This window comes from Onychostoma macrolepis, chromosome 22 (assembly GCF_012432095.1).
Source record: "Onychostoma macrolepis isolate SWU-2019 chromosome 22, ASM1243209v1, whole genome shotgun sequence".
NCBI classification, from domain to species: Eukaryota; Metazoa; Chordata; class Actinopteri; order Cypriniformes; family Cyprinidae; genus Onychostoma; species Onychostoma macrolepis.
Window position 1 is genome coordinate 12,835,654 of NC_081176.1, and position 13,865 is coordinate 12,849,518.

Here is a 13,865-nt window from a genome sequence, read left to right on the forward strand (position 1 = left end):
ATGCTTTATTGGCTTTGTACTAAATGCAAACATAACAATGGTAGTTTTTACTGAACTCAATAATGCCTGTTGTTACATGCATGTTTGTTTACATAAGAATGAATGTCAACATTTTTGTCCACTTGTGCTGCTTCTGTCATTTCATCTGTCATTTTGTGATGGAGTCAGCAATCAGGCAGCTGCTCCACACACAGAGCAGACAGCAACAGGTGAAGATAACATATTTCTCTAGAGCAGTGGTTTTCAAACCAGTCCTGCGAGCACCCCCAACACTGCACATTTTGTTGGTCTCTCATATCTGACACACCCATTTCAGGTCTTGCTGTCTCTACTAATGAGCTGATGAGTTGAATCAGGTGGGATAGATGAGGGAGACAGAAAATGTGCAGTGTTGGGGTGCTCACAGGACTGGTTTGAAAACCACTGCTCTAGACTAATAGGGGTTTCAGTCAGAAAGTTTTGAAGGACTTGGTTACAAAGCCACATTCCATGCATTATGTCCTGGCGATGTTGTTCTGATCAAGGTGCTGACAGATAGCAGAAATAAAGCTCCATCACACGTTCTTCTTTGTATGCGATGAATACTTTACTTCACACAACTGTAAAACTAAGAAAAACACAAAATATACAAATTACAAACTGATTCTATTTCAAAATATTATTTACACTTTCACAATCATAAACATTCACTAACACACTGAAATGCCCAAATAAACAACTGATTTAAGGCCTTTCCACACTGAGCACGAAAAAGTGAAATGAATTTCGGACGCATTGACACGCTGGAATAAAACAACGGCTTTGAATGCTTCCACATAGCATAAAAATGCGAATGTTTTTTTTCCCGTCCAATCCGACGAATCTTTTCAGTTTTGCAAAGCGAAAACACGGGCCGTCCAATAAGATTTGAGCATTATATCACATGGCCAGAGCAACTGCTGTTACCCAAAAGGTCGACGCGGTGGCGCTAAAAGCTCAGAAGACTGTATTGAGCATGAGCGTAAAAACACAGAAGTAGAGGACTTTTTCCACAAGAGAGAAGAGTGAATGCTGAGTTCTTGTTATTGTTGGTATTTAAGAACAGACTATTATCACGTTCTTTATACAGAATAACATTTCTATTCATTCTCCACTGAATTATTTGATCTGAAGAGCACCATCCATTATCTTCCACGAGCGCGAGTGTTTATGAGTCAGAGCTTGTTCACTCTAGGCCTGTCAGTCATGTAATCATATCTCTTGCCCTTCCATATTTAAAAAAGAGAAATATTTTTCTAAACATGAAATATGAAAGCAAATATACCTATAATTATGAAGATAGGTTTCTGTATATGTTTTTATGCAGCTCATGGTATTTTTTTTTTATAATAAAGGATGTTTATGACATGCATGTATCGATCAGTCCATTATAAAACATACAAAGAGTGCATGTCTGCCTATTATAGAATCAAAATCCATTTTAGATCACAATCGGAAGTTATTACAAGCACTCGATGATGATTTAAAGTGGGTTTTGACCAAAAACGTTAATAATTGCATACATTTTCAATGTAGCTTGATACTAATTGTACCTCTTATTATTTCAGATGTATTCTTGTAAGCATTATGGATTATGGATTTTGTGTTTCTGATGAAGAAACAAGTTATTTATCTTAATTTAATGCATACTGAGCAGCGGACGATGTAAACCACACGAGATACATACGCTACATGAAGAAAAAAAGCATTGAATTAGCAGAAGGCAAACATTCGTTTCGCGCTCGGTGTGAAAGCAACATTCGCGGGCGATTCGCCTCGCTTTTTCACATCGCACTCAGTGTGGAAAGGCCTTTAGATTAACAACGTGCTTGCATGAAAAAGGGGTTGCACAGTTCTGTTAGCATGTTAGCCGTTAGATCGCACCAGAATTCAGAATCAAACATTGAGGTTTAAACATCTCAGTAAGCATCAGGTCTTATTAAACTAACGTAAGAGAATATTACGCCAGCTTTTTCTTATGAAATTTATAACTTACGGCCATATCTACTCCAAGGAATAGATGTTAAACAATGACATGCATCTGAAACATAGATCACAGAAAACAAGTCTCTTCTTCTACTGCTTTATATACGTCCAGTTGCATTCTGTCATAATTCTTCTTTTTTTTGCCACTAGATACACCATGATTGTTATTCTTACGTTTAGGTAGAACCTTAAAAAATTAGGTGTTTGACGCCACAGATTTTATTATTATTATTATTATTATTATTGTGAAGTGAAACGAATGAATAGCACTTCTCTGGCTTTGTGCAGACATAAAGACTTCTTAAAATTTAAATGGAAAGTTAATTCGTAGTCGAGTTTGTGGTCAGCAGGGTCTTTGGCATGGATAAACTTGAATGTAACTTTAATTATTATTAGAACTTTATTATTTTTTTATTAATGCAAAAATGTGTGTATATTCTGCAGTTAAAAAAACAGATTAATGTTATGCTATAATTATTTTTGTTTTAGATAGAGCATGGCTATTTTACACTAAGCAACAAATAGCCTATTTTTCAGCAGTGTGACTGAATTCTCATTTGTGTAATTCCAGTCAGAGGGGGTTGGGTTTTGGGGCAGTTCAGTAGCTCCATCATGGGGTTGAAAGACAAAGGTGTGAATCACCGCTCTTTCATATGGAGAGTGTCTGGTGGCTGATGAGCATTTCAAACTGGGAGCAGGTTTAGACAAAGTGTCTGTTTCAGATTGTCGGAGATTGTCAGCAATATTATATTATCACATGAACTGTTGAGGTAAAGCATCCCTGCCAGCTATATAGAAATGAATGTGAGTGAATGAATGTGACTTTTTAATTGTACTTGGCAATGCAGTTATTTTGGCATTACAAATATCAAAGTCAAAAGTAGACCGAGGTCCCGCAGCTCTTCGGCGTGCGCGAAGTTTAACTCTAAAAATGTGGTTCTGCCAACGTCGAGCGGAAACTCACAACTGTATTCGCGCTTTAGGACAGATAGACGCAACGAAGACATACAAAAACACTGCGACTCACAAGATAAAAAACAGGAAAACACCATTCTTTCGGGAGAGAGAGAAGCCGCAGCGTGTGCACGTACCGCCATCTTATCGTTAAAAACATATCGCGATAAAAACATATCGCAATAATAAAAAGGCTGTATCGTTAATTTTATGTCAAATTGCACAGGGAATACAAACACTGAACTATACATGCAGACCTATAATAAAACTGTCCCAAGACTCTGAGATGCGGAAAACAATGGATCACGAGCTGATCACCTGAACAAATTGTGCACTTCCTTTTTGATACAATTACCAGTAAAGACCAATAGGCACCATTACAGTTACCATTAAAACCAATACAATATTTGAATATGGCAACATAATATCGCACTCTTTGATATTTCCATGAATAAATCTCTGACAGAGACCCTCCCCTATCAGCCAGTCACTGTGTGCATAGTTAGTAAGCATGCTGACATCATCCATAGCAACAAGGTCAACCCCGCCCCCTTACTCTTAGATTAAGACTTCTCTCTATTCCTTAGTAAAAGTTTGGGTCACACTTTATATTAGGTGGCCTTAACTACTATGTACTTACATCAGAAAATAAGTACAGTGTACTTATTGTGTTCATATTGTATTGCAAAACACTTTTGCTGCTATTGAGGTGGGATACGGGTAAGGTTAGGGACAGGTTTGGTTGTATGGGTAGGTTTTAGGGTGGGTTAAGGTGTAAGGGATGGGTCAACAGTGTAATTATAAATGTAATTACAGAAATTAATTACAGATGTAATTACATATAGGCATTTAAAAAATATAAGTACAATGTAAAAACATGTATGTACACAATAAGTGCATTGTACCAAATGATTAATTTAAATGTAAGTACATAGTAGTTAAGGCCACCTAATATAAAGTGGGACCAAAGTTTGTCTCAGCAGCTTTGTAAATAGGTTTTAAGAGAAAACTCTTAGCTAAAAACTTTTACTGCTATTTAGGATAACTCTTAGTGGTAAGATGCAATGTTCGTGAATATGGGCCCTGTTTTACAAAACTTTAAGAATTTTCCCATAAATGTGTCATATATCACTGAAAATGGGAGAATCTCAGCTTTAATGGCACATAGTCAGAATGATTATTTTTCAAATGTTTTGCAGTTTTAAACAAGCTTTTCTTTACATTGGAATTCCTCAGAAAAATTATTTTCTATATCCGAATGCAATGCTAGTGTGTGCTGTTTGTAGCTGATGATACATACTAATAATTGGCATTCAGCTTTATTTGATGAACCTCTGTAACTGTAAAGATGATTCTGATTTAGTTTAAGTTAAAATTAATCAGGCAATAGTGGATTAATCACCTCACTCACAGAATAAATGATGACAGAAAAAAACTAAAAGTTGTGTTCCTGCATATCTGTTATCCGTTTATCTGCATATTTGGTCATTTATTCAGCTGTAGCGTAATGTAGTCATATTTTGTGATTTGTCCACTAATTAAATAATTTTAACCACAGTTAATAGTTATTTATGGATTTATTTTCTGTAGACTTTCAGACTGCAGTATCACTGAAGAAGGTTATAAAGCTCTGGCTTCAGCTCTGAGATCAAACCCTTCACACCTGATAGAGCTGGATCTCACAGGAAATGATCCTGGACAATCAGGAGTGAAGCAGCTCGATGATTTACTGCAGAGTCAGTACTACTCACTGAAGACACTGAGGTGAGTGATATTAAAATAATAGTCTAAAGTTTTATATTAAGGAGAATTAAACTGTTAAATTGACAATTGTAAAAGCTTTGAAATGACTAAAGACTTTTCACAAGCTTATGAAAATAAATCACTATATGGAAGTTAATGTCAATGTACATCTACTATGTCCAGGTTGTTACAAAGTCCTGATGCAGAAGAAGCTTGTAAATATCTGAATGACGTTCTTCACATTAAAAACCCGTTACTCCTGAGAGAGCTGAATCTGAGTGAACGTGAACTAGGAGACACACGAGTGAATCAGATCACTGCTCTACTGCAGGATAAACACTGTAAACTCAACACACTGATGTGAGTATTGTGTTCATTTATTATTGTATATATACAGTATGTTATAGAAATCAGGTGATCAAAACACGGTAATTCTCAGTAATCACTAAATGTTAGCGCATGCACTGTGTTTGTAAATTCTCTCTCTCATGTTTAATATTTTAGTCTGCGTAAGTGTGGTCTAACAGGGGAAGACTGTTCAGCTCTCGCTACAGTCCTGAGATCAAACTCCAGTCTGAAAGAGCTTGACATGAGCGACAATAATCTGCAGGATTCAGGAGTGAAGAAACTCCAGAACGGATTAGAAAATACAAACTGCACTTTGCGGAAACTCAGGTGAGTTCAATAAACGAATATTTAATTTTAATAATAACATTAGTATTAAGATGATGATACACAGGGCACCTTTTTGAGCAATGTTGTCTGGGCACTTTCCCATTGAGAATGGGCAACAGATTTCTGTCTGGATAATTAGATCAGTCGTGGGCCCTGTGTGTGTTTTGCCCATTGATAGCATCATTGCCCAGCAATATTTCTCAAAATGTTGCCTTATGTATCATAACCTTGAGTTATGTTTTTTTTTCTCTCTTTCAAATGTTTCATGAAATAAATTTAAGTGTGTTTTAAGGTTTTATCTTACTGTTTTTATTAATAATTATTTTTAAACTTGATTTTCCTAAAAATAGTGTACATACATGTTACTCACATATCACTGTAGCACAATTTGTGCCGAATGTAGTGTAATGAGACCTTTGCTGTTAACCCTTTCACACACAAGTTTAAAATATTCTAGCTGACCCTCCCTCATCACCTTATTATATCCATGGCGATGCATCGTTTGTCACGTGACACACCACAGCCACAGTAGTGCTGTATGACACTACTACTGTAGATCACTTCTATTTAGTTTTTCAAAATATTCACAAACTTGTTAACTATGCCAATTATCTGATATTCCGATTCTCAAGTATGTGTTTTGTCATTTACAAACCTTTATAATGATCTTGTTAGTTGATTTATAATGCATGATGGGCGCTGTCATATTAGTTTGTGTTGCAATTCAGAGAATCGTATCTGTCAGATTTACAACACGTAAATTCATCCATTTCTCCCAAAATACATGAAAGAAATTGGCTGGTGAAATGGGAGAAAAATAGAGGGAACTTTATAGTTACCGCAATGTGTACCCGATATGAATAAATAACGTCATCAAATTATAATTGAAAGGATTGTTATTGCCGCTTCCATAGACATCAGTGTGTATTTTACAAACTTATATAAATGTATTGTTTTGCTAGTACTTATGTGTATTTAAATGTCTGAAGCCTAAAATAAATATTGTGTGGCTGAAAACACTGCATAGTTGAGAATATGACAATCACTGAGCACGTCTGTTTGTGGCTCAGTGTACTCCAAACTGCGAAAGCACATTTGAATCTGGCAGAAATGTTATGTCACTGTGTATTTTAAATCCCATGTGGGACCGTAATCCCAAGGGCACACAAATAATGATGTCATAACAATCTCACAATAAAAATAGATTATATATATATATATATATATATATATATATATATATATATATACATATATACATATTGTACAATCAATAATGCTGCAAAAGTGCCCCTATATATAAAAGGTCAAATGCAATTTATTCAATTCTCTTTACTGTAGACTCTCAAACTGCAGTATCACTGAAGAAGGTTATAAAGCTCTGGCTTCAGCTCTGAGATCAAACCCTTCACACCTGATAGAGCTGGATCTCACAGGAAATGATCCTGGACAATCAGGAGTGAAGCAGCTCAGTGATTTACTACAGGATCCAAACAGTAAACTGAGAACTCTAAGGTGAGCCATGATTAAATGATACAATGACATGATGTTGCATTAATGCACCTTATAATTTCACTAATGCAATTTGTTGCATTAAAGTAAATTCAAGATTTCTCATTTCCTATCAGAATCAGATGTTATTTTTATTACACCAAGTTTAGTTGAATTGAATCTTGCTTCATCTTCTCTTCTGCAGGTTTTTGGGTCCTGATGCAGATGAAGCCTGTCAGTATGTGAATAGCGTTCTGGGTGAAAACCTGTTACTGCTGAGAGAACTGAATCTGAGTGAATGTAAACTAGATCATTCTGGATTAATGAAACTTGCTGCTGTACTGCAGGACAAACACTGTAAACTAAACACACTGATGTAAGTTTTATCATTATTATGACAATTTTAATACTTACAAACTTGCTGCTGGATGTGTTATATGTATTGTTTACCAGAGAATGTGGACTTTTAACTAACAACTAACTCTTGGTAAATATTTAGTTGAAACTGTAACTGTTTTTCTCTTAACACAGTCTGAATAACAGCGATATCACAGAAGAAGATTGTCATGTTCTGGCTGAAGCTTTAAATTCAAACCCTTCAAATCTGACAGAACTGAATCTGAGTGGGACTAAACTCAGAAACTCAGGAATAAAGATCTTCTCGACTCTGTTTAAGAATGAACAGTGTAGACTGAAAAAGCTGAAGTAAGTAATTTAGTCAATGTGTAAAACAAAGGCCAACTACTAAAAATACTTTTATCATGCAATTCTCATATTGGTGGACTAACGTAGTAATAGCCAAATCTACTAGTTGAATAATTATATGTATAGCTTATTTGTATACTTTCTTCTACAGGTTTATTTGCATCAATATTACAGAAGAAGGTTGTGCTGCTCTGACTTCAGCATTTAATTCAAATCCTTCAAACCTGATAGAGCTGGATCTGAGTAGGAATGAACTGGGAGACTCTGGAGTGACTGAAATCTCCACTCTACTGGGAAACTCTCAGTGCACACTGCAGATACTCAGGTTAGGTTTTGGTGAATTTAAACATGAATATAAAATTTCTGTCAGTAATGTCAACCTTTGTACAGAAAACAAGTTAGTATGCATCTGTCTTGAAATATTTTAAATATTGACAAATGCACATTTGGAGAGCTGAGAATTATAAATATATAAATATTGGGTTACACTTTATATTAGGTGGCCTTAACTACTATGTACTTACATCAAAAAATAAGTGCAATGTACTTATTGTGTTCATATTGTATTGCAAAACACTTCTGAAGCTATTGAGGTGGGATACGGGTAAGGTTAGGGACAGGTTTGGTGGTGTGGGTAGGTTTAAGGGTGGGTTAAGGTGTAAGGGATGGGTTGACAGTGTAATTATAAATGTAATTACAGAAATTAATTACAGATGTAAGTACATATAGGTATTTTTAAAAATATAAGCACAATGTAAAATCATGTATGTACACAATAAGTGCATTGTATCAAATGATTAATTTAAATATAAGTGCATAGTAGTTAAGGCCACTTAATATAAAGTGGGACCAAATATTGTAATCTAAAAAATGAAATCTTGTTTTTACTAAATGAGTAACAACATTTAAGACTTGATTTTGTTGCTGTTGTTTTTTGCCTCTAGACTTTCAGACTGCAGTATCACTGAAGAAGGTTATAAAGCTCTGGCTTCAGGTCTGAGATCAAACCCTTCACACCTGATAGAGCTGGATCTCACAGGAAATGATCCTGGACAATCAGGAGTGAAGCAGCTCGATGATTTACTACAGGATCCAAACTGTCAACTAAAGACACTGAGGTGAGACGTGATGAAATAATACAAAATAAATTATGTAGCAAGTTAATTATTTGTAGAAATTTTATTTCTGTAATAAAGTGTTTCATGAACCAGATGCTGTTTTTCATTACCTCAAGTTTAGTTTAATTAAATCCTGCTTCATCTTCTCTTCTGTAGGTTTTTGGGTCCTGCTGCAGATGAAGCCTGTCAGTATGTGGCTGGAATTGTGGGTAAAAACCCGTTACTCCTGAGAGAGCTGAATCTGAGTGGATGTGAACTAGGAGACACACAAGTGAATCAGATCGCTGTTCTACTGCAGGATAAACACTGTAAACTCAACACACTGACGTGAGTATTTCACATGGTTTAATACTTTATAAAATACCCTTAAAGTATAATATTATTTGATATTTCATTTTCTAAATACTGGCATTGTGGTTCTTTTTTAGAGGATTAAGATTAGTTGAACCGTCATATAGATTTATCTTTCTTTAGTTATTAGTTGTGTGTTGTGAATGAAATAATCTGAAGAATGTTTCCAGTCTTTTTGTTTTTTGTTTTGTCTCTCACTCTCTCTTTTTCTCTGCAGACTGAATAATAACAATATTACAGCAGAAGGTTGTGTTGCTCTGATCTCAGCATTTAATGTAAACCCTTCAAACCTGATAGAGCTGGATCTGAGTGGAAATAAACTTGGAAACTCAGGAATACAGAAGATCTGTCCTCTGTTGAAAAGCACAGAATGCAAATTGGAAAAACTAAAGTGTGTATTTTCATTAATGTACATTTCTACATTACCTGAAAAAAATGAAACCTGGAGGCTATAATTTCAGTTACTGTCTGTACTCACCTTAGTTTCACTTTCACTTAGACTAATATTCTGTTTAATATCTCCTTTTGTCTTTTGAAAAAAAAAATGAATGAATGAATAATCACAATTTTCTTTGTTGGGCAAATAGTTTGTTTAGTAAGATGCAAGCATTAAATCATTTGGTTCAATGCATGTATTTTCCAATTTTAAAATGCTATTATATTAGCATACACTTTTGCACGCTCTATGGCAATAATTTGTATAACTTGTTGTTCATTTCTCTAACTATTATTTATCATCACAATATTAGTTTGAACTTGAAATGTTCTTTATTTTGTTTATTTAGCACAGAACATGCAATACCTAACAGCTTCTTTCATATACAGACTTTCAGACTGCAGTATCACTGAAGAAGGTTATAAAACTCTGGCTTCAGCTCTGAGATCAAACCCTTCACACCTGATAGAGCTGGATCTCACAGGAAATGATCCTGGACAATCAGGAGTGAAGCAGCTCAATGATTTACTACAGGATGGACGCTATAAATTGAAGACCATAAGGTGATTAAAACCTTCAAATACTTGTAAATTTCAAATAACCTTTCTGGAACCATGCTGCAACAACAATCAGTTGAGAAGCTGTATCTTGTTTTGATCCAGTGTTTAATTAATCACATCATATGCCATATGGAAGATTATAACTGTCAGAAACATGTATTTCTTTACATTAGCAAGTAAAAGCCCTTTTAGTATCATTTTTAAAATGCCCCCATTCAAGTTGTTGTAAACGTATCTTTTTGCAGTGAGATCTTTACTGATTTTTAAGGTAAACATAACTTTTATATTAGTAATATTTCTAGATGAACACTTACTGGGCTAAAGCAACACAAGTTTGCTTAATTATTTACACATCTGGGTTTTTTTATGCAAATTAAATTACATTTATTTGTTTATCTCTGAATTCCACAAAAAAAAAAAAGAGCTTTGATAATAAAATTTAAATATAATTTCACTAAGACACATTATTGGGACATATAGAATGACAACTGATATTTATGTGTTGTTTTACGTAAGTAGCCTTCTATACTGTTATAAAGATCTCACTGAATTATATTATAAGCTTTTAAAATTTCATCAATATAAATATCAGGCCATATAAATATCAGCAGCTGCACCAAATTTTATATTTTCTGTTTGGGTCTCTGCTTTTCCCTCCTTTTAACAACAACAAAAATTGTATGTTTACACTTGCTAATATCATGTTCTCTTTAAACCAGCGGTTCCCAATTCCATGTCTTTGTTGTTTAACACACCTGATTCAGATCATCAGCATGAACGGTGTTCCGATTGACATGATCCTTACACAGTTTTCACGGGAAATCCATTGAAGTTTACTTCACTTTGGAACAGTCATTCACAGATTTGCGCTACGCCACTGCCTGTGGCATCTTTACACACAGACAAAACTTACCAGAGAAGTGTGAAGTGTGACATAATATATACTTTGTAAATAAAAACAATTTAAATTTACGTCTCGCACACTTTAATGCCATTTAAATGGAACGTATATGCTCACTTCGAACTGGAATCATGGCGGAATATCCTGTGATGTCCACTTCGCAGGGCACTTGTGGTCGAATAGAACAAATGTCTGAAGTAATAAGATACACACAAAATGTGCAGAGCGGGGAGACATGAGAACTGGAATCGGGAACTGCTGCTTTAAACGACTGAAGTTTAAAAAAACTGAGTAACATTTAAATTGAGCTAGGAACATCTAAAAACCAAATGGAACCTCACACTATTATACTAACTATGGAAACATATTAGTGGGAATGATCTATGTTTTCTGAACTCCACCCATAAGCAGGATGGGAGCAGCAAATGGTATAAAATTACAACAAGATTATCTAATGTAAAATTGTCTTCTAGGTTTTTGAAAAGTCCTGCTGCAGAGGAAGCGTGTTACTTTCTTACTAAAGTTCTGGGTACAAGTCCATTATTACTGACAGAACTGGATCTGAGTGAAGATAAATTAGGAGATCTGGACTGGGAGAAGCTCTCTGCTCTTTTGATGGACTCTCATAGCAAACTGAAGAAAATTAAGTGAGTCAACATGATTTTATAGACAAGGTTATTCATGTAGAACATGTATGCAAATTCAAAGTGCTGTACAAAAAAAGTGATTAACAATTTTTATAAAAGGTGAATAAGAAATGTAAAACATATTTTAAACGAAATAAAAGAAAAATAAAATAATACTGTGCAATCAGTAAATGCAGCACAGTGCTCAGGTAATACACTGCTAAACAGTGTTTATAGTCTTGATTTGAATGTGCTGTAACGTCTGTTTAGGATCAGTGATGGCTGATTACACTTTGTTTTAAAAAAAACCTTTTAGCCTTTTGACATTTGCATATAAATTACTGACCTGGCCTCAGCGTTTATGTATCTCTGGTTTAATACCTTGTAGATGTCTCTTTCTTGATATCAAAATGATCTGCTCTTTATTCCTCACACAATGATGTACACTATGTGATCATGAAATGCATCACACTATTTTTACTGTACTGTGGGGAAAATTACACCAGTCTCCAGATCAGTCGTAAAGCATGCAAATGAGTCTCCAGATCAGTCGTAAAACTGCTCCCCTTCCGGGGGGAGTCCGATCTTCTGGCAGTTTTAAGTTCAGTAACTTTGTCAATTCACTTCGGACTAATCAACCCACGGCTGGAATGACGAAGCTTTCACTCCTACAGGAATTCATCAGGAATCTACGCATTATACATGCACCAGGATGCTTTACTCAGCACCCACAAAACCCATGCAAGTAACCGCTTGTTAACTATCTAGATGCGCTTCTAGGCTTCGACCCCTTTTAATTAAGGTGATGTGATTATCTGATGGTTCGTAACAGGTTGTAGTTAGCTGATGTTAAAATCCTGCCATACTCTCTCTTGCGCGCGAGCGCTCTCTCTCTCTCTCTCTCTCTCTCTCTCTCTCTCTGGTGCATGGTGGGAGTGAGTAGAGCATTGGGTTGCATGTGGGAGAGCGCACGGTTTTTTCGGATTTTTTTTCAGTTTTAACCGTTTTTTCCCTTCCTTTTTATTTTTTTTATTTTTTCTTATCTATCTTTGGGCACTTTTCAGCAAAAGTATTAGTGTTCACTGAATAGAAAGTAGAGAGTTTTTGAGGTTACAATGACGTCTACCCCTGAGAGGGGAGCGTCGCCTCTCTCTCTCCGAAATGGTTTCAGGTGTGTGCCAGAATTAGGTGCAACAATCGAAGATGTGCTTCTAGCAGTTGCGGAAAAAATTGGTCACGAAAATATAAACTCTGCCTCGAGATTGAATAAGGCGGTTGTAGTGTTCTTGAAAGATGAAAATTTAGTGAAGACTATGATTGAAAACGGAATTTGGGTTAAGGAAACTTACGTGCCCGTAACACCTTTATCTGCTCCGGCTACGAAAGTTACTGTTTCAAATGTACCGCCGTTTATTGGCAATGATGTAATCGTAAAAGAGCTATCTAGGTTCGGAAAAATTACAGGTGGAGTGAAACGACACGCCGGATGTAAGAACACCGCGCTAAGACATGTGTTGTCTTTTAGAAGGCAAGTTTATATGTTTTTAATATCTCCTGACAAAACGCTTGATGTATCGTTCCGTGTGTCTCATGGAGAGAGCTCCTACATGGTGTACGCAAGCACGGACAATTTACGTTGCTTTGAATGTGGAGACATGGGACACAAACGGTTTAACTGTCCGCATAAACAACGCGTTGACGAAAATCAAGGCCTACAGAGAGTCGTGGAAAATAATGCAGTGACCGAGGATGTTGTGCTGGCAGATACGGTCAATGTGGAATCTGATGTGGTGAACATTCAAAAAGAGATTAACACTGAGGTAAGACAAGCGGTTCATGTTGTAAATGATGATGAAAAACCAAGTGGCAGTGGTATCAGTGCTGGAAGTGCTCAACAGAGTAGTGAAGGTCCAGTATGTGAAGTCCTTTTGAATAAGAGGAATGTTGTGAGTAGCGATGATGAAGTAGATGGGATGTCTGAAGTCACTGAGGGTAGCATTAGAGATGATGAATCGTGTATTAATGGTGATATGGATAAGGACTATGAAGGAGACCTGTATACTGTTGAACAGATTAATACTTTCTTAGATGAAACAAAAGGAAAAAGTGTTGAACTTGTTGAGTTTTTTCCTGATTTGAATAAATTTGTAGAATCAGTGAAAAAAATACGTAGAGACTGTAGTATTGAAGTATTGTCACAACAGAAGAGATTTAGGTTAAAGAAATATTTAACAGCAATAAGGAAAAGCTTAAGAAATGTTCGGACTAAAGGTCGGAATAAAAGAGGCAAAATAGAATAGG

The 13,865-nt window shown here is 35.6% G+C and overlaps 1 protein-coding gene across 2 annotated transcripts in view; it reads left to right on the plus strand.

Moving 5' to 3' along the window:
• LOC131529786 (uncharacterized) overlaps positions 1-13,865 on the plus strand; it is a 137,930-nt gene that overhangs the window by 65,243 nt on the left and 58,822 nt on the right. Inside the window, exons 21-32 of one of the 2 annotated variants that reach the window (XM_058759681.1) lie at positions 4,549-4,722; positions 4,885-5,061; positions 5,206-5,376; positions 6,718-6,891; positions 7,073-7,243; positions 7,399-7,572; positions 7,724-7,897; positions 8,517-8,690; positions 8,847-9,017; positions 9,259-9,432; positions 9,867-10,040; positions 11,412-11,585. In XM_058759681.1, coding sequence (XP_058615664.1) covers positions 4,549-4,722; positions 4,885-5,061; positions 5,206-5,376; positions 6,718-6,891; positions 7,073-7,243; positions 7,399-7,572; positions 7,724-7,897; positions 8,517-8,690; positions 8,847-9,017; positions 9,259-9,432; positions 9,867-10,040; positions 11,412-11,585 — 2,082 coding nt within the window. The remainder of the gene's footprint in view (positions 1-4,548; positions 4,723-4,884; positions 5,062-5,205; positions 5,377-6,717; positions 6,892-7,072; positions 7,244-7,398; positions 7,573-7,723; positions 7,898-8,516; positions 8,691-8,846; positions 9,018-9,258; positions 9,433-9,866; positions 10,041-11,411; positions 11,586-13,865) is intronic. The other variant, XM_058759682.1, reaches the window with a different exon arrangement.